The 22,131-nt window shown below is 40.5% G+C and overlaps 1 protein-coding gene across 2 annotated transcripts in view; it reads right to left on the bottom strand.

Annotated features, from left to right (window-relative positions):
• The window catches only part of LOC150089701 (uncharacterized), a 394,377-nt gene that overhangs the window by 171,841 nt on the left and 200,405 nt on the right, over positions 1–22,131 (bottom strand). For both annotated transcript variants that reach the window (XM_090389604.1, XM_090389605.1), the window contains 3 exons: positions 14,744–14,946; positions 6,092–6,278; positions 118–243 (listed from right to left, as the gene is read on the bottom strand). In XM_090389604.1, the coding sequence (XP_090245730.1) occupies positions 118–243; positions 6,092–6,278; positions 14,744–14,946 (516 nt within the window). The remainder of the gene's footprint in view (positions 1–117; positions 244–6,091; positions 6,279–14,743; positions 14,947–22,131) is intronic.

The raw sequence follows: 22,131 nt of genomic DNA, 5'->3' as shown, positions 1-22,131 counted from the left end.
TACATAGCATGTTTCCCATTTCCCTGATTTTATACAGTAATATTATACACTATTCATTATACAGTATTTATTATACAGTAATATTATACAGTATTCATTAATGTAATAACTTCTTACCTTTCATGCATAGTGCACCTGTTTTACCAGCTTCACATAGGCAAGTACCAGTTACAGGATCACATTCTCTCATCTCACATGTGCACATCTTCATACAATTAGGCCCATATTTTCCTTCGGGACATGCTGGAAGAAACAAAAAGTTACTAATTTAAAACTCCTCAAATAGGCCTCTGAGGTTGGGTATATTCATATTACGTTCTTAGCGTTTTTTCACCAACCTTTCATGGAGTAGAATAAAATGAAAATAAAATAAAATAAAACAAATCTTGATAACTATTTACAATAACCTGTATTTACAAAATTAATATACGTATTACAATATTAAAAGATTAAAACACAAGATTAAAATGCATTAAAATATACTAAGTTAAAAGCGATAAAATCCCGTAGCTTTCAAAGGCTTTTTGATAACATTATATATAAGCAGGTTAATGGTACAGCTATGGGCTCCCCCATTAGCGCAATTATAGCAAATCTAGCTATGGAGGAGCTCGAGACCAGAATATTTAATACCAGTGTTCTCCCTATGCGCCCCTGGAAAAGGTATGTGGATGATACGTTTACATTTGTTCGGAAGGGGAGTGAAGATCATGTGTTGAATATCTTAAATGGCTTCTCCCAATTCATACAATTTACATCGGAAGTTGAAGATGGAGGAGTTCTGCCATTCCTGGATGTGTTGGTCTGTAGGGAAGACCAGCAGTTAAAGACAAAAGTCTTTAGAAAAACGTTGTGTAAAGGGCAATATACGCATTATAATTCAGCCCTGACCAACCATCATAGGAACAGTGTGATAAGAACGCTAATTAATAGAGCGAAATCACATTGCAGTAACTCCGATGATAGGAAAGCAGAGTATGAACGTGTCACGGCGGATCTTACTAAATGTGGTTACCCCCAGAGGATTATAGATAAATTTATTAATGAGAATCAGAGGAGAGATGAATCTTTTATACCAGTATCTACTGCATACATTCCCTATTATCCGGGCTTGACGGATTATATAACTAGAGTATTAAGAAAATATCAGACACGCTGTGTGCAGCTTCCGGGACGTAGGCTGCACACAGTTGTGTCTCAAGTTAAGGACCCCATTCAAAAAGAGGATGCTAGTGGGGTCGTATATAATATTAGATGCCCGGATTGTGGGGAATGTTATGTAGGGGAGACAAAACGTCGTCTCAAAGATCGTCTGGGGGAACACAAAAAAGCAAAAAAGCAATAAGAAATGCGGAATATGATAAGTCCGCCGTGGCCGAACACTTTTGGGAGAAGCAACACCAGATCTCCCCAGACGATGCCACTATCACCGATCGGGCGCATAGGTTTTGGGACCGTAAGTGGCTCGAGAGTTTGCGGATCAGCTCTACAACCAACATTAATAGGGATAGGGGTGTACGGATTCACCCCCTTTTAGAGACTATTATCCTAAAAAAGGATGAGCGGTTCCGTACGACTTCCGTTCGAGCCACTTCCGGTTCCATAATGCAAGAGAGCGGAACACGTGAGAATGGAAACATGTGATGCCTACCATTACCCTGCTGATATTTAAAGGTGTACTGAATAATAGAGAGTACTGCTGAAGAAGAAGGCTGAAGCCTTTGAAAGCTACGGGATTTTATCGCTTTTAACTTAGTATATTTTAATGCATTTTAATCTTGTGTTTTAATCTTTTAATATTGTAATACGTATATTAATTTTGTAAGTACAGGTTATTGTAAATAGTTATCAAGATTTGTTTTATTTTATTTTATTTTCATTTTATTCTACTCCATGAAAGGTTGGTGAAAAAACGCTAAGAACGTAATACTAATTTAAAACACTAATAGTGTCCTAAGCACTTCTGTGCCATGCCAGAAGTGTAGTTTCAGTATATCTCAGGGACACTGTGAACAGCACTCTGAGATTTGGTGATAAATACTATGCTCAGGGTGGTAGAGAATGAAAAAAAAAAAAAAAAAACCCGTGGATAATTGTGCAGTCAGATATGAAGTTTTCTGAGCAGTGCAGACAGGTGCTAGACAGGTCATGTGGTCTTGTCAATGATGTACAGGAATTTTGCTAGTAGAGAAAAGGAGATGATTATCTCTTTGTATAAGGCAATGGTCAGGCAATGCCTTGAGTACCGCGTAGTCTGGAGGCCTCATTTTAGGAAGGATGTAGAATTGTTAGAACGAGTACAGAGAAGGGCAACAAGATTGGTGAGGGGAAAGAAAGGATCCTCTTACCAAGAAAGGCTTAAGTTCTGCAAATTGCAGGAAGATATGTTCTTAAGTTCTGCAAATCAGGAAGATATCAGGCCAGAACATAATGGCCAAACAGCAGAAAGGATGCAAGGAGCAGTTAACCATAGATGCTGCGGTTATGGAGCAGGCCTACAAGAAGCATTGCAACATGTACACAACCTACATTGATTACCGTAAGGCTGTCGACTCCGTGCTTCATAGTTGGCTAATAGAGGCACTGAACATCTACAAAGTCAATCTGATAGTGACAAACTTCCTAGCAGAAACGATGGTGAAATGGAGTACCACCATTAAGGTCGAGAATATTACAACCAGGCCAATCCCCCATCAGGAGAGGAATCTTTCAGGGAGATGCCCTGAGTCCATTGTGGTTCTGTCTATCACTTAACCCACTATCCACCATGTTCAACAGTAGCAAGTATGGATATAACCTCAAAGAAGGAAGGAAGAACCTGTACACCCTCACCCAAATGATGTACATGGATGACATCAAGCTCTACGCGGGAACCGAGAAGCACCTCCAGCAACTACTCCAGATCACTGAAGATTTCAGCAATGACATTAGGATGGAATTTTGTCTAGACAAATGCAAGACCCATGGATTGCACCAGGGAAAATTAGTCAACCGAAACTACCAGCTGCAGACTGGTAAAGAGATCGAAACCATGGCAGAGGGAGAGGCCTACAAATACAGGATCATGCAGGCTCAGCAGTTAGAGCACAAGGAAATTAAGGCCTGCCTGACCAAAAAATACCATCAGAGACTCAGATGCCTGCTGAAAGAAAAGCTGAATGGAGGGAACACAGTTAAAGCCATAAACACCTATGCAGTCCCAGTGCTAACATACTCCTTCAGGGTCATAGATTGGACTAACACTGAGCTGGAGGATATCATGAGAAAGACAAGGACAATGATGACCAAGAGCTGCCAACACCACTTGGTCTGCCACAAAGAGACTGACAATTGCCTGGACAGAAGGATGAAGAGGTCTGATAGACCTCATTGAGCAACAGAAGACAGTGATAGTTAACCTGAAGGATTACTTCCAGAAACACACAGCAGCACTCCAGCAGGCCATAAGGGAGATAGACAAGTGGTATACCCCTCTCAACCAGGAGGCACAAACAAAGTTAGAAAGATGGGCAGAGAAGACACTCCATGACAGACACTACAATGATCTCCATCAAGATCACATAGTTCCCCGAGACTGAAGGATTCATGCTTGCCATCCAAGACCAGGTAATCAACACCAGGAACTATAGAAAATACATCGCCAAGGAGCCTGGAGTGTCCGATGACACATATCGATGATGCCACCTGGTCTCAAAAACAATTCAACACATCACCGTGGGATGCAAGGTGATCACCCAGACTGAGTACACTCATAGACACGACCAGGTAGCCAGAATAATACATCAGAAGCTAGCAAGGAAATACCAGTTGATCGAATAAAGTGTATCGTACTACAAGTATGAACCCCAGGCAGTACTAGAGGCCCAAATCCACAAGCTGTACTGGGACCGTGCCATAATAACAGATAGGACAATCCCACACAACAGACCGGAAACCCTTGTGGACAAGAAGGAAAAGGCTACCTATCTGATTGATATAGCAGTATCTAACACTGGCAACCTGCAGAAAACCCATGGGAAAAAAATCAGGAAGTATATGAACCTAAGACAGGAGATCAAAGAGATGTGGCATATGCAACAAGTAACAACCATCCCAATCACTGTGTCAACCACAGGTATGTGCCAAAGACCATACATAACAGCCTAGCAGCAATAGGTCTCCCAGCGAACACCTACAAGGAACTCTAAAAAGTCGCAATTCTGAACGCCTGTAGGATAGTCAGAGAGTTCCTCGATCAACAGTAACACCAGACATAAGAACCACCCTGTGTACTTGGTAGCAGAACCAGTCACGAGGTGGAACCCTCAATCAGGGAGAAATAATATAAGAGCAATGATAATAATATTTTCTTTCTGTGAGAACTCAGTTGCTGAAGATACACTTTCCTCTAACAAATGGCATGCAAGCATCACGTGGTATAAATGCAATAGATGACACCACCTCTGACTGCTTTCCAAAAAATGGGGCTGTCACAATGCTAAACAAATAATTCAGTAAATTGTTGCACATGGTTTGACAATATTTTGCATGACTGGTTCTGAATAATAGTCGGATAAATGAATAGCAACTTTCAAAAATGCTAGGACTAGTTAGAAAAAAATGCTAGGAATAGTTTGTTATAACTTCCGAGAATGTTTTTCTCAATTGTGACATCAAATAAACATATTTTATTGTTATACAGGGTGTCTCAAAAATATACGGCATAACTTCAGGAATGAGTTCCTCATATGTAGACAATAAAAATATTTTATATCAACATAGTTCCGGAAATGCTTGGTTCCCGAGTTATTAACTGGAATGTTATCTCCTGCAGGTGATTTCCTTCATCACACAGAATCTGGTGGTTTTCCATTCCAACCATGTACTCAAATCAGGAGCAAGTGGATATGCACTTTATGTACGGTTTGGTGGATGGTAATGCTCTGGAGGCTCGTCATTTGTACCACGAAAGGTTCCCAGAATGAAGATGTCCAGACAGGAAAATGTTTGAAGGTATCCATCGCCACCTTTGTGAACATGGGACCTTTACACCTCGTGCTGCCGACAGAGGACAACCAAGGTCTATGACTCCTGAAGTAGAGGAGAAGATTTTGGATGTTGTGCATGCTTGTTGTGGGGCCATTCTTCTTGTGGGTCCATTTAAAGTCATTAGTGTATTCGACTCCGGTAGCTAATGTGGAAACTCTCCACAATTGAATTGTGGCAGGTTGTGAGACAATACGAAACATGCCAGGAATTTGGCATCGTCTTCATGAGTCCACGAGATGTCGATGTGAGGCCTGTATTCAGGCAGAAGGTGGACATTTTGAGCAATTACTATAAGGTGATGTGAACAGTTAAGTGTCATAGACAGACCTTCAAAACTCAGAAACCAAGCATTTCCGGAACTATGTTGATATAAAATATTTTTATTGTCTACATATGAGGAACTCATTCCTGAAGCTATGCCGTGTATTTTTGAGACACCCTGTATATAAAAGTAAAAGGTAAAAAAAAAAAGGTAAATTGCAGCATTATCAACCCACTGCAGGATGGAAGCCTCCTCAACAATTCATGCTGAGGGAAATGGTCCATAATCTGCCACGCTGGTCCAGTGCGGGTTGGCAGATTGACTGTATTTAGCAGTCAGGGGCTTGAGCCCCAGTCTACTCAAAGAGCATGTGCTACTGCACTCCCGCTCCTGACCACTCGGCTACGGAGGCCTTCATATATAAAAGTATAATGGTTTAATTTGAAAGTGCAAAAGATCTCAGGCAGCCTAGAGACATGACTGTAAAAAAACTATTAACTAGTCATCACTTCAAACTCTTCAAGAGCATGAAGAGCCCTTTTAGCAGCTAATGATGCTAAAATTAGTAGACAATCATTTCATTTACTGAAAATGGTGATCAGTAAATGCTTAAATTTACACAATCAGTATCTACAGACACCAACTATCTGAAATGAAGAATTTTGTGAAATACTGATTGAAAGGAAGAAATGAAATTAAGAATTTGTTTATACTTTTAAATTTCTTTTTCCTAAAAGTTCTTAGATTATATTAATAACTTTTTTTTTGGAATTATCTAATTCAGCAAAGTGAATAACTTACATATTTCACAATTTGGCCCAGTCCATCCTGCAGGACAGTCTCGCATACAAGTTCCTGTAGCAGGATCACAAGTTGTATTTGAAGAACAATGGCACTCTTGTTGACAGTCTTTCCCCCATCGATTAGAAGGACAAGCATGTTCACACTGAATTCCTGAGTAGCCAAGTTTACACTCACACTTGCCTGTCTATCAGTGGTTAAAAAAAAAAAAAAATCATAATCTAGAAAACTTTTATTACAGATCCATCTTTCAGCTGAAATGCATTTACAGAACATTTCTTACAAATTAATAAGAGTAATAAGTAATATTAAGTACTTAATACATGTCACACAGTACAAAAGCAAAGTTCCACATTATTATGAAATGCATATTTTAAAACTACTTCCTTCACTTATGAAAAAAAAAAAAAAAAAAAAACACTACAAATATGTGGAAAGCAGTAAATGATTACTTCAATGCTACTTGCAAAAACAACAAACAAAAATGTTAAGACTAAAATTTTTGTTTGTTGAATTAATTAATCTTCAGGAAATTAATAAATCTGTAATTGATAAATCCTTATTTAAAGAAATCCAATGTTAAACGTGTATCAAATCATATACAAAATATGATGTGTTCACACACACACACACACACACACACACACACACACACACACACACACACACACACACACACACACACACACACACACACACAAGATATTGAACTATTTGTGGGATGTCACATGATGATGAATACTTTGAATGAAAAAGAAATAGCATTTTCTTCATATATGAAATAGAAGAAATTCTTTTATTTCGAAATACATGTCTAGCACTGAATACATTTAGAGAAAATAATAATACACCTCTCAGAAAATCAATCAATCCTCAGATAAGCTGCATTTTTCCAATATTTTCCTTCAAGAGAAGAATTAGCTAAATCATTTCAGAAAAATCAGACAAGTATACAAAAACATTGCTCTGCATGTCAAATAATTTGCCTACCCAAAGTGACCCACCTTGGGAGTATACTATTTCAACAACTTGGGAGTATACCACTTCAATAAAACTAAGATTTCCTGTAAATCTAAGGAGAGAAAACAATACATAAATTAGCATTAGTAAAGGCACATAATGCAAGAAAGCAAGCCTATATACTGGTGGTTCAAAGAAAGTGCATCACCCTTAAAATTTAAAATGTTGTCCGAATAATGTAAGTATATGGCACTATTTCTTACAGATTGCATCAGATAAGATTGACATGCATAGGTGATGATGTAATATTGCATCAGCTGTTACTTTCAGCTATATAAGCACAATCTGCAAGGGTTGCAGTCATTCCTTGCTTGTGTCAAGATGGCAAGTTACGTGCAGTTGACGCCACGAAGAAAGAGTGCTATTGTTGCTTTATTGTGAAGAAGGATGTTCTTCCTGTCATATTGCTTATAGAGGGTCTTGTAATCAGTCGACAGTGAGTAGATTTCTTTCCAAACTCAAGGATACTGGTACTGCTGATAGGAAAAAAGGAACCAGACTCAAAAGAGTCCCTAAGCCAAAACAGGACCGCATCTTGAAGCGATTACTCCTTAAAAACCTCTTTTCAGCTCAGACGTAAAGCTTCTTCGTCTGAGCTGAAAATAGAATGGGAAGAACACACAGGAGTGGTAGCAAGTGCAGTAACAGTCAGAAGACGCCTCTTCAAAAATGGACTTGTAGCCTGTCGTCCTAAGAAGAAGCCCTTCCTCACACAAAAAATTAAAAAGGCCCGATTAATTTGGTGTAAGGAGCTTGTCAAATGGACCCCCGAGCAGTGGAAGTCAGTTATTTTCTCGGATGAGAAGAAATTCAACCTGCATAGCTCTAATGGGAGACAAATGATTCACTGTAGACGTGATGAAGAATACCATCCAGACTGTATGGTGGCTACAGTGAAATTCCCTAAAAGCCAAATGATATGGGGTGCATTTCATATTGTCTGCAGTTTTTAAAAGGTTCCGTAAATGCCAAGGGATACCTGGCTATATTGGAAGGCAAATTGCTGCCAACCATTAGATACCATTTCAACCTGCCAAGTAACTGCATCTTTCAGGACGACTCTGCTCCTTATCATCCGGCGAAAAGTGTAAGTAGGCACTTCTGTAGTTACTTTAAGCTTTATTTCTGCCTTACAGGTTCAACAGTAATGTGTTTACATTTGTTACAGGTGAAAAAATGGTTGGAAGAATGGTCCATTACAACTGTTAGCTGGCCAGGAAACAGCCCGGACCTGAATCCTATAGACAACTGTTGGCATCGTGTGGAATCTGCAGTTGCCAGAAAGAAACCAAAGACCCTTTGTGAACTTCATGAAGCCATAATTCGTGTTTGGAACCACGAACTATCAGTTGATTATCTTCAGAAATTGATCTTGTCAATGCCTCGATGGTGTTCTACTGTCATCAGGGTCAGAGGCGGTTGAACTAAATATTAGTTTGCACCTGGTGAACTTTTCATTTTGTTTTCCATTTAAAATGATAAAGAAGCAAACTGAGAGGCTTCTGATAACATTTCAGCCATAATTGTCGTGTTTACCAAAACTGTTGTATAATGGTTGCAAATGCTCATTTTGGAATATTTTGAGAGCACCTGTCAAATATTACTTAGCTTTGCCTTAACTATTAATAAATATCCAATATCTTTTGTTTATGTTTCTATTTGTGATGCTAGTCATTAATGTAACCATTAGAGACCATTTCAACCATTTGCGAAAAAGGGTTATAAATGTGAAATTTCTAGGTGATGCACTTTCTTTGAACACCAGTGTAGCATCAACCCAAAAAAAAAAAAAAAAAGCACCCATCTCATTTCACCCATCCACTTCCTCCAAATGTCTGTCTAGTTCTGCCTTGAATCTATTTAAGCTATCAACTTCTACAACGACAGATGGAAGTTTGTTCCAGCAATCAACCACCAGCTGGCCAAATATAGACACAGATAGACTTTTGCACATCTATCATCGTACAACTGTCTTTCCTCAATTTGATTATGCCCTCTCAGGCAATTATTCTGAGCAAGAGGAACATTTGCATCAACATTGACCATGCTCAAACCATTCAAGGATTTATACATCTCAATCAGGTCACCTCACAGGTGTCTAGTCTCCAGACACTGTAATTTGCAAAACTTAAGCCTTTCTTTGTAAGAGCAATCCTTTGTTCCATTCACTAATCTTGTTGCCCTCCTATGTACTCGTTCCAACAGCTCTACATCCTTCTTAAAATGAGGCCTACAGACCTGTATATGGTACTCAAGGTGTGGCTTGACAATTGCCTCATACAAGGGGATAATCACCTCCATATCCCTGCTAGAAAAATTCCTGTATATCATTGACAATACACCATGAGCTACTTTTGCAGACTGTCTGCACTGCTCAGAAAACTTCATATCTGCCTGCACAGTTATCCCCAGGTCCTTTTCATTCTCTACCCTGTCAGTGTAGTACCACACAGCTGATACATTACTCAGGGGTTACTGCTTCCCATATGCAGTATTTTATGTTTGTCAATGTTAAACTTCAGTTGTCACCTCTCAGCCCAGGTGCCTCCGTAGCCAGGTGGGAAGGAGCAGCAGTGCGTAGCACACGCTTCTTGATTAGACCGGGGTTCGAGCCCGTCACCACCAAATACGGAGGATGCGGAAAGGTTAAGGAATGACCACCGCATATCCTGGAGCAATATGGCCTTAGTTGCTAATGCTCCTAAAAAAAAAACCAAACAACAACAACCTCTCAGCCCACCTGCTCAACTTTTCTAGATCCTGTTGCAGCAGCATACAGTCACTAGTGCCATTAACAACCCTGCTGATCTTTGTATTGTCTGCAAACTTGGACATTAAGCCTAATATACCATCATCAATATCATTAATAAATACAGAAAACAATAATGGACCCAACACTGAACCCTGGGAGACTCCACTAATAACATTAGCCTACGAAGAGCAATGTCCATTGATTACCAATTTCTGTATTCTCCCACTCAACCATCGCTTTATCCATAACAGCAATTTGCCTCCAATGCTACACTGCTCCAATTTATGCAGCAGTCTGCCACGTGCAATAGTATCAAAAGCCTTTCTAAGATCCAAATATATGATATCAAAATTATTATTTTTTGCATCCAGTTCCTTTGTGACCACATCATAGTATCCAATCAAATTGATCAGAAAAGACTTCCTCTTAACAAACCCATGCTGTGTCTGAGCTATAACTGAAGTCTTGTCTAGATGATCCTGCAATGCTTCTTTAACCGGTGCCTCCATTAATTTCTCTGGAACATAAATTAAACTAACAGGTCTGTAATTACCTGTGTTGCCCTTTGATCCTCCTTTGTAGTTTGGGGTCACATTTCCCCATCTCCAGTCCATGGGTACCTTCCCTGAGTCCAAGGAAGCTCTCATAATTATGGCTAAGAGTTTGCTTACTTCCTTTGCTGCCTCCGTTAATATAAAACTTGATAGATTCCATCCACACCAGGGTCTTTCTTGTGTTTATCTTCAACAATTTTTCCTCCACTTTACTCTCAGTTATTACAAGATTATCTACCTTACTGCCAGAGTTGAATACACCTCTGGCATTCCATTCCTCATGTGTGAATGTCGATGCAAAATATTCATTTAGTTTGTTAGCTACCTGAGCAGGATCACTAACAGTTGAACCATCGATATCAAGTGAACCAATCTGATTCATCCCCTTCCTTCTAGAGTTTACACAAGTAAAGAACTCTTCGCTGTTTTTCTTTGCATCCTTTGCCAAAGATTTCTCATAATTAGCATTAGCTGAGGCATATGATGCAAGAAAGCAAGCTTATGCAGCATAAGCCAAAAAAAAAAAAAAAAAAAAAACACTCCCATTTCACCCCTCCGTTCGTTCGAAATACCTGTCCAGCTGAGCCTTAAATTTATTTAGGCTATCAATTTCCACAACAAGGGATGGAAGTCTGTTTCACCAACCAACTACCCACTGGCTAAAGGCAAATTTCCGCACATCTATCCTACATCTGTCTTTCCTCAATTTGAATTTATGCCCTCTCAGGTGATTATTCTGAGCAAGAGGAAGAATCCCATTGGCATTGAGCATACTCAAACCATTCAAGACTTTATATACCTCTATCAGATCACCTCGCCGGTGCCTAGTCTCCAGACACGGTAATTTGCAAAACTTAAGCCTTTCTTCGTAAGAGCAACCCTTTGTTCCATTCACTAATCTTGTTGCCCATCTCTGTACTCGTTCCAGCAGCTCTACATCCTTCTTGAAATGACGCCTCCACACCTGTATACTGTACTCAAGGTGTGGCCTGACTATTGCCTTATACAATGGAATAACCGTAGCCGAGTGGTCAGGAGCGGGAGTGCAGTAGCACACGTTCTTTAAGTAGAGCGGGGTTCAAGCCCGCTGAATATGATCTGCGGAATTGACTGCTGACTGCTGAATATGATCGATCTGCCAACCCGCACTGGTCCAGTGCGGGTTGGCAGATCGATTATGGTCCATTTCCTTCAGCATAAATTGTTGAGGAGGCTTCCATCCTGCAGTGGGTTGATAATGGCTGCAATTTACTTTTTTTTTTTTACTTATCCTTGCTAGAAAAATTCATGTACATCATTGACAAGACACCATGAGCTACCCTTGCAGGCCGTCTGCACTGCTCAGAAAACTTCATATCTGTCTGCGCAATTACTCCCCACGTCCTTTTCATTCTCTACCATTGTCGGTGTAGTACCACAGGGTTGATACATTGCTCTGGGGTTACTGTTTCCCATATGTAGTAGTTTACATATCTCTATGTTAAACTTCATTTGCCACCTCTCAGCCCATCTGCTCAATCTTTCCAGATCCTGTTGTAGCAGCATAGCATCAGTAGTGTCCTTAACAACCCTGCCAACTTTGTACTGTCTGCAAACTTGGACATTAAGCTTGTTATTGTTATTTGTTATTTGGTTTTTTTTAGGAGCATTAGCAACTAAGGCGATATTGCTCCGGGGATATGCGGTGGTCATTTCCTGACCTTTCTGCATCCTCCGTATTTGGTGGTGACGGGCTCGAACCCCGGTCTAAATCAAGAAGTGTGTGATACGCACTGCTGCTCCTTCCCATCTGGCTACGGAGGCGCCACATTAAGCTTGATATACCATCATCAATATCATTTATAAATACAGAAAACAACAATGGACCCAACACTTAACCCTGATGGACTCCACTAATAACATTAGTCCACGATGAGCAGTGTCCATTGATTACCACTCTCTGTCTTCTCCTCCTCAACCATCCCTTTATCCATAGCAGCAATTTTCCTCCAATGCCACACTGCTCCAATTTGTGCAGCAGTCTTCCATGTACAACGGTATCAAAAGCCTTCCTAAGATCCAAATATATAATATCAAAGTTATTCCCTGCATCCAGTTCTTTTGTGACTGCATAATAGTATCCAATCAAATTGGTCAGGCAAGACTTACCCTTAACAAAACCATGGTGTGTCCGAGCTACAACTGAAGTCTTGTCTAGATGATTGTGCAGTGCTTCTTTAACCAGTGCCTCCATTAATTTTCCTGGAACAGAAGTTAAACTCACATTTCTATAATTACTTGTGTCAGCCTTTGATCCTCCTTTGTGAATTGGGGTCACATTTGCACATCTCCAGTCTATGGCTACCTCCCGAGTCCAAAGAAGCTCTCATAATTATGGCTAAGGGTTTGCTTACTTCTTTGCTGCCTCCTTTAATATAACTGGATAGATCCCATCCACCCCTGCCTTTTTTATGTTTATCCTCAACAATTTCTCCTCCACTTTACTCTCAGTTATTACAAAATCATCTAGCTCACTGCCAGAGTTTACTTCACCTCTGGCATTCCCCTTCCTGAATAACTCCTCATGTGTGAATGTAGATGCAAAATACTTGTTTAGTTTGTTAGCCACCTGAGCAGGATCCTGAACTGTTGAACCATCAATATATAGTGGACCAATCTGATTCATCCGTTTCCTTCTAGAGTTTACATGGATAAAGAACTCTTTTCTGTTTTTCTTTGCATCCTTTGCCAAGGATTTCTCATAATCTGCCTTTGACTGCCTAATCTCCTTTGTGTACATAAAGCTTATATCTATCATAGGCCTCCATGTCACCCATTAATTTATATGTATCCCATACATTTTTCTTCTCTGCCATATGTCTCATTAGTTCATCTGACATCCATTTAGGCCTAAACCTTGAACAATATTTCTTAGTTGGTATGTAAAGCCTAGTAGCTTCCAAGATAAGATCTTTGAATGCTTCCTATTTTGAATTTGCTGTTGGTAACTCATCAGTTGGTACCACTGTATAGAATTTAAATACTGTCTCAGACCATTGTAGTCGCCTTTACAAAAGCAAAAACCCTTCCCTTTACTCCTGATGGTAGTTACCTCTTTGAGTAAATTACACTTCAGCACACTGTGATCACTGCCACCTAGTGGTTCCTTTATCTGCAGATGCTTAATGCATGAAGAATCACTACTGACAATCAGATCAAGAGTATTACTTCCTCTAGTTGCCTCCCGAACATGCTGATGTAGAAAACAATCATCCAATAAATCTACAAAAGCCTTGCTAGTGTGTGAGTGACCAACCCACAAATTCCAGTCAATATCTGGGAAATTAAAAATCCCCTATTATAAGACTCTGATTTACTGGCCCACTCTATTTACCTGTACAGTTTCTTATTATACTCATCAGAGTCATTAGGCCTATAGCACACTCCTACTCTCAATTTTGATCTCCTAATGCTTATGTCACACCAAACTGACTCAACACTGCACTGTCCAGTGATGTCGACTGGCTTCACTTCCTTGGATTTTATGTGTTTCTTAACTAATAGCATAACCCCTCCTCCCTTCCTATCCTGTCTGTACACATTGTACTTTCCAAACCCAAATTCCAGTTCTGCATTCCTTATATCTATGTGACACCACATCTCTGATATCCCAACAATATGTGCCTTTGATGTTTTGAGCAATACCATCAAATTCATCAAATTTATTTACCAAACTCCTAGCATTGGTGTACACGCAAGTATACATGCACCTGTTCCTATTCTTACCTACTCTAACACAACCCATGTGTTTATCATCAGTTTACCACAATTGTAGATCATCAGCAATGGCAGCAAGTGTTTGGTGGTTCTGTCAAGTAGTTCTGGATATTTGTATTGAATGAGGACCCAGAAATTCTGGAGAGATTTCTCACTGGAGACTGCTTTCAGCACTTCAGCATATACTGAGTCAATGAGCATATTGCAGTCATGTTAAGTCAATGAACATAAAGCATTATTTTGTGCCTGTTCTGCAAAAACATGATTGGTTTACCAGAGAGTTCAGCATTCTTTGTTTGAAAATGCCACAAAAGCTTTGAGGGCTCCATGGCATTATTCAATAAAGTTTCATAAAAGACACTCCACTAATTGCAATTTTTTCAAGTTAAAGTAAGTTCAAGATTTGAAACATGTTTCACAATAAACCGATTAAAAATAGTGGGAGAAAGATATTTTCTCTATTTTCCTTTCATCTAAACTACTAAAAAGTGTGCCACACTAAAACCTATCTTTGATATTTAATTTTTTTAAACAAAGTAATTTTACTGATGTGAATATTCATTTTCTTACCTTTGTATTGCACTTCTTTGTATATTCCTTGACACATTTACATTGACCTCTGCAGTTTGGGCCATAGGTATATTCAGGACAGGGCAAGTTACACTTAGGACCAAACAATCCTGGATCACATTCACAATACCCAAAAAGTCGATTGCAGCGTCCACTGGGACACATCTGTGGGCAAGGCTTGTCACAATTGTCACCAAATAGTCCTAGAAATAAAAAAGTAATTTATATTATGACTTAAATATATTTTCTGCTCATATTCCAGGAAAGCCGGATAAGGTCAGAGGAATTCACAAGACAGAAGGAATATAAGAATGTCATCACATTTAGTAGCCATATAAGCCTGAACCATGATCACTAACAAATACTTCTGTACCTTTAAGTTTCACCACTCATCTACTTGATCAAAATGGTAATCAAGTACACCTACCAGGTGGAAAATCAACTTAGCTTGGTAGGTGGTCTGTAGGTAGTGGTGGCCTATGTTGCTGTAATAATTTACTTTAAATTGAAATTATCCTTGAATCATGAATGGGATTGGCATAATTCTGCAGTGGTACCAAGTTAACTGGTATAATGAGGAATCAAATCAGTTGCTAGTAACCCAACCTTACTTGGAAAGTTCTTAGTAAGTTCCTTGTGTCATTGATGAGATTTGAATGCCTGCTTTTCTAAAAGTGAGGGCAACTGTCAGCCACTATCCTTCCACAAAGGATGTAAGTAAAAGGATGAAAAATAATATCATCTTTAAAAAATATTTAAGGAGAACTAGATGTTAAAATGAAAACAAGAATTCTTTTGCTCATATGGTTAACTGTTTCAGCAAAGAATATTATGGTGGAGTTAAACTCCTGTTCCAATGCTGCCCTATGCAGAACACTTACATACATTAGATTTATTATTCTGTGAATTATAAATATATTTATATTTTTGAGCTCAAATTGAAAATGCAATGGGTAGTGAGTATAATTCAATTGCACTTTAGTAGGCTAATGAGTAAATAAAATAACCTTGTACACAATTACTTGGCAATTTTGCTCATTTTATTGATGATGTTTCAACCCAAACTTTGGTGTTCATTCTCTTTATTGGTGTTTAGCCTTTATGCTGTTCCTGTGGTTCCTGTTCAGTGGCTAAATTGAAAATGGCTATCCACCATGCAGAAACCACAGGAACAACATCAAGACTTTTAATGACAACATTTCAGGCCCTAAAGTTTGGGTTTGAAATGTTGTCATTAAAAAGAGTGAAGATGTCAAGTAGTTAAGTACATGATCAATTTATTTACTGATTAGACTACTAAAGTGTAACTGAATTATACTCAGTATCAAAACATTTTCAATATGAGCTTAAAATTTTGTGATGCCTTGGTCCTCAAAGGCATCACAAATCCAGCAAAGTACAGACCAATCACTTGTCTAACAACAATGTCCAAGATCCTGACTAGCTGCATAACTAAGAAGATATCAGCCACTTGGAAAGCCAGAACATCATGACTGAGAAGCAGAAGGGATGTAAGCAGATGAGCAGAGGATGCAAGGAGCAACTTGATGCTGCAGTTATGGAGCAAGCTTACAAGAAGCACTGACCTGTACACTGCCTGCATTGACTACTGCAAGGCCTTCAACTCCATGCTCCATAGTTGGCTGATAGAGACATTGAAGGTCTACTACATAGTCAACCCAAAGCTGACATGCTTCCTAGAAGCTACCATGGAAAAATGGATGACCACCATCAAGGTCATACCGGCCAATTGCTAGTAAACTCCTTGAAAAGATGCTTCACAAGCGACTCCTGCACCACTATGAAGCTGCAAATCTCGTGATGCCCACACAGTTTGGGTTCAAACCCGGAACCTCATCAGTGGATGCTCTCAACAGCCTCCTAAGTTTGGCTGCTGCCTGTGATAGGAAGTATTTCTTGGTTATTTCGGTCAATTTTGCTGGGGCATTCGACACCATCTGGTGGCCGAGCGTCCTAGCCAGACTGCGGAAGGCAAAAACACCCATCAACCTTTACAAAATAATGAAGTCATATTTATCCAAGAGAAAAATACAAGTAGTGACTCCATACAAGAAACTGACCAGGCCTGTTTAAAGGGCTGCCCCCAGGGATCGGTACTGGGACCACTCCTCTGGAGTATGGTATTGGATGAGTTTCTGTCCTTCGACTTGGGGGAAGTCCACTCACAGGCATTTGCAGATGACCTAATACTGACTGTTGCAGCAGACAATCGACTTCAATTGGAAACCCAGGCAAATCGAGCAATTCAAATTCTACAAGACTGGATGAAGGTCCATTTTCTTAAGATCTCACCACGGAAAACCTACTCAATGCTACTGAAAGGAACATTAAATCTCTGTAGACCACTGCAAATTAAAGTAGAAAATACAACTATCAAACTAGTCAGTGAGATGAAATATCTAGGAATCATACTGGACAAGAATCAATCTTTCAACCCACACTTGAAACATATTCGAGAGAAAATAAGGAGATATTCTGCCCTCGTCTCAAGAATAGCTAAAAGGGATTGGGGACTCAAGAGGCACACCTTGGGACTGTATTACAAAACAACATTTATACCAGCCATAACTTATGCGTCACCCATCTGGTTCCAGAAAGCAACTACTGCACTTAACAGAAGGACACTCGATTCCATCCAACAGACAATACTCCTCTCTATTACACGGGCCTGCTGCACTGTGAGTACACATGCTCTGCAGGTTCTGGCGGGAGCACCCCCCCTTGATCTCGAGGTGGTGCGTTGTGCCATGGTGCAGCATCTCGCAAAAGGGCTTCCCTGTACCTTCCTGGGCCACTCCATTGACCCTACAGGAAACCTAAAAAGAGAGAAAACAAAACTCGCCACCCACCTACAGCAGGTCTGGCAGGATAGGTGGTCAGAATCCACAAAAGGGGAAATAACGAGGAAATTTCTGCCTGATGTCGGAAGATTATACCCAAAAGCACCATCATGGTTTCACCCTGGACTGTACACTACGTATCTTTTAACAGGTCATGGGGCCCTGAATGCCAAACTAAACAGTTTTAAATTAGTAAACGATCCCCGCTGTGTCTGTGGGGAAGTGGAGACATGGTCTCACATAATGTACAACTGTGAAAATTATGAGGATCTCCGCTGCCTCCTGATGACAAAGCTGACTTACTTCCCTCGCGACAGGGAATCAAACCTGTTGGACTCGCAAGAGGAGTATAAGGAGTTGACAAAATTCGCCCAGGGACTGTTCACCCGAAGGAGGACACTTATTGCTATCTACAGGGATCAAGAACAGGCACCACGACTAAACTAACCATTCTTGGACTGATACAAGACCTTCCTTTGGGACTCTATAGATTTTTTTTTTTTTTTTTTATAAGCCACGCTCCCTTGCATGGCCCTTTGCCTCCACTATCCCGGGTGGGAGGGGGAGGTGACTTCTGGTCTCCTCCTCCCCTCGCCGCCCCTCTCTTCCCTCTGGTGGGGCATGGGCCTGCTCCACTGATTTGGGGGTCATCTTCTCTATGGACCCCTTATTTCTGTCTTTTCCCCCCAGTCTTCAGTCTCCCCACCCCTCTCTCTCTCTTTTAATTATAATTACTAGTGTCTGAACCATTGTTAAATTGCATGAGCCCTACACCCAAAAACTTAACAACATTTATTTGCATAAATAGTACTTCTTATGGCTGACCCATAACTATAACTTTTTTTTTTATTATTATTATTTTTATTTTATTTATTTATTTATTTTTTTTTTTATTTTTTTTATTATTTATTTTTATTATTTATTTTATTATTTTTTTTTAAGGTCCTTGCCACTGAAATCTCAGGAAATTAGGTGGCAGGACCTGCCAGAGTAAATAACTATAATACTGGTGTACCTGGTCTGCCTCCACGAGGCAGAGTGTGGACAACGTTGGGTCCCATTAGGGGCCCAGCGGCTAAATGACCAGAGGAACAACGGTACACGACACTACACATGTACAAAATCCATACACTTTTAAACCTCTGGCATTGACAGTGTTCTGTTTCACACCCACAATGTATAGCCCGCGGAGATGGGGGAAACCCCTGGTGCCGTTTGACACTAAACACACTCTACACTCTACTATCAAGGTCGAGAACATCATGACTAGACTGATACTCATCAGAAGAGGAATCTTCCAGGGTGGCGCCCTGAGCACACTTGGTTCTGTCTAGTACTAAACTCACTATCTACCATTCTTAATAACAGCAAGTATGGATATACCATACCAAGGGAAGAAGTAGACCCTCTCTCACCTGATGTACATGGATGATACCAAACTCTATGAAATAGACAATCATTTCCAAAAGCTTTGGATCATTGAAGGGCTCAGCACTGACATCAGGACACAATTTAGCATAAACAAATGCAAGGCCCATGAATTGCATCAAGGTCATCCAGTCAAAAACAAGTGAAGAGATTGAAGCCATGACAAGGAGGGAGGGAGAGGGAGAGAGAGAAAGAGAGAGTTTGTTTGTTATTTGGTTTTTAGGAGCATTAGCAACTAAGGCCATATTGCTCCGGGGATATGCGGAAAGGTCATTCCCTGACCTTTCTGCATCCTCCGTATTTGGTGGTCACGGGCTTGAACCGTGGTCTAATCAAGAAGCATTTGCTACACACTGCTGCTCCTGCCCACTTGGCTACGGAGGCGGCGAGAGAGAGAGAGAGAGAGAGAGAGAGAGAGAGAGAGAGAGAGAGAGACAAATATCTGGGGATGATGCAGGCCTACTAGTTAGAACACCAGAAGATCAAGGGCCACCTGACTGAGAAATACTATCAGAGACTGAGAAGCCTGCTAATATCAAAGCTGGCAGGAACATGGTCATAGCCATAAACACTTATGCAGTCCCAGTACTAATGTACTCCTTTGGGATTGTAGACTGGACCAACACTGATTGTTACCAGGATAATGATGACCAAGAGGCCGGCCGGGCTAGTCAGGTGGGTAAAGTGCCTGCCTGGCAACCCAAAGGTCGTGGATTCGAATCCCGCCTCGGGCTTGGATCAAAGTACTGCAAAAACTTTGGGAGGTGCATTATGACCACAGAAGCTGATGCGCCAACAACTACAAAAAAAAAAAAAAAAAAATGACCAAGAGGCACCAACACCACCCAAAGTCGGCCATCAAGAGACCTGAACATAGCCTGTAAAGAGGTAGGAAGGGGATGAACTGACCTCATTGAACAAGAGGAGAAGGTGATATAGAACCTACAAGATTACTTCCAGGAAAACACAGCACCAATCTACCAAACCACAAGAAAGGTAGACAAACAACACACAACACTCAATCTCAACGGGGGGGGCCTCACACAGACAAATGAAACAAAGACAGAAAGATGAGCAAAGAAAACACTTCATGGCAGAGACTATAATGACCTCCATCAAGACTACATAGATAAGATGGCTTCCAATGCTCAGCTTATGAACAGAAGGTTCCCCCCAAGACCGATGGATTCATGCTCACCCTCCAAGACCAGGTAATCAGCACCAGGAACTACTGGAAATATATTGACAAAGACCCCAGAGTAACAGATGACACATGTTGATAATGCCATCTGGCTGCAGAAAGAATCCAGCACATCACCGCAGGATGCAGGGTGATCACCCAACAGGATACACTCCCAGACATAACCAGGTGGCCAGGATAACATCAGAAGCTAGTGCAAAAATACAAGCTGATCAAAGAAAGTTTACCATATTACAAGTATGAGCCCCAGGCTGTACTAGAGACCTCTACTCACAGACTATACTAGGACCATGCTGTCATAACGGACAAGATGATCTCACAAAAGAGTCTAGACATAATATCCTTGTTGACAAAAAGGAAATGGCTACCTGCCTGATCAACATAGTGGTGTCCAACACCAGCAACCTCCAGAAAACATACAGGCATGGGTGCCGGCAGGATATTTTGCAAGGTGGTACGCATGTGGGAATAAATTTTTGTTCATCAATTTGAATACATGCAATATTTTAATTAAGTCAAGTTTGACTGATTTACGTGTACAGCCAAGCCAACGTTTCATGATTGGTGGGAGAAAGTATTTGTATTTTGAAAGGGAGAATTTGTATTGTGTTAATGTTTCAATAAATGAATGAAAATATTAAAAATTTGGCAGCATGGTGCCCATGCATAGAGGAAAAGATCTGGAAGTGCTCAGACCTAAGACAGGAAGTCAAAGATATGTGGCATATGGAACAAGTAATGACCAACTTAATCATTAGCATTAGCATTAGTAGAGGCATTTGATACAAGAAAGCAAGCTTATGCAGCATCAGCCAAAAAAAAAAAAAAAAAAACACCCACTTCCACTTCACCCCTCTGTTCGTTCAAAATACTTGTCCAGCTGAGCCTTAAACTTATTTAGGCTATCAACCTCCACCACAGGGGATGGAAGTCTGTTCCACCAACCAACCACCCGCTGGCTAAAGGCAAATTTCCGCACGTCTATCCTACATCTGTCTTTCCTCAATTTGAATTTATGCCCTCTCAGGTGATTTTTCTGAGCTAGAGGAAGAATCCCATCAGCATTGAGCATGCTTAAACCATTCAAGGCTTTATACACCTCTATCAGATCACCTCGCTGGTGCCTAGTCTCCAGACACTGTAATTTGCAAAACTTAAGCCTTTCTTCGTAAGAGCACCCCTTTGTTCCATTCACTAATCTTGTTGCCCTTCTCTGTACTCGTTCCAGCAGCTCTACATCCTTCTTGAAATGAGGCCTCCAGACCTGTATACAGTACTCTAGGTGTGGCCTGACCATTGCCTTATACAATGGAATAATCACCTCCTTATCCCTGCTGGAAAAATTCCTGTATATCATTGACAATACTCTATGAGCTACTCTTGCAGTCCGTCTGCACTGCTCAGAGAACTTCATATCTGCCTGCACAACCACCCCCAAGTCCCTTTCATTCTCTACCACTGTCAGTGTAGTACCACAGAGTTGATACGTTGCTCTGGGGTTGCTGTTTCCCATGTGTAGTACTTTACATTTGTCAATGTTAAACTTCATTTGCCACCTCTCAGCCCATCTGCTCAACCTTTCCAGATCCTGTTGCAGCAGCATAGCGTCAGTAGTGTCCTTGACAACCCTGCCAACCTTTGTATCGTCTGCAAACTTGGACATTAAGCTTGATATACCATCATCAATATCATTTATAAATACAGAAAACAATAATGGAGCCAACACTGAGCCCTGAGGGACTCCACTAATAACATTAGTCCACGATGAGCAGTGTCCATTGATTACCACTCTCTGTCTTCTCCCCCTCAACCACCCCTTTATCCATAGCAGCAATTTGCCTCCAATGTCAACCAGTTATGGAGGCCCTTTGGTTGACATCATCATGTCAACCAAAGGG

Source organism: Mastigoproctus giganteus, chromosome 2 (genome assembly GCF_048544385.1).
Source record: "Mastigoproctus giganteus isolate SK-2022 chromosome 2, ASM4854438v1, whole genome shotgun sequence".
NCBI lineage: Eukaryota > Metazoa > Arthropoda > Arachnida > Uropygi > Thelyphonidae > Mastigoproctus > Mastigoproctus giganteus.
This window is presented reverse-complemented; position numbering and strand designations above follow the sequence as displayed.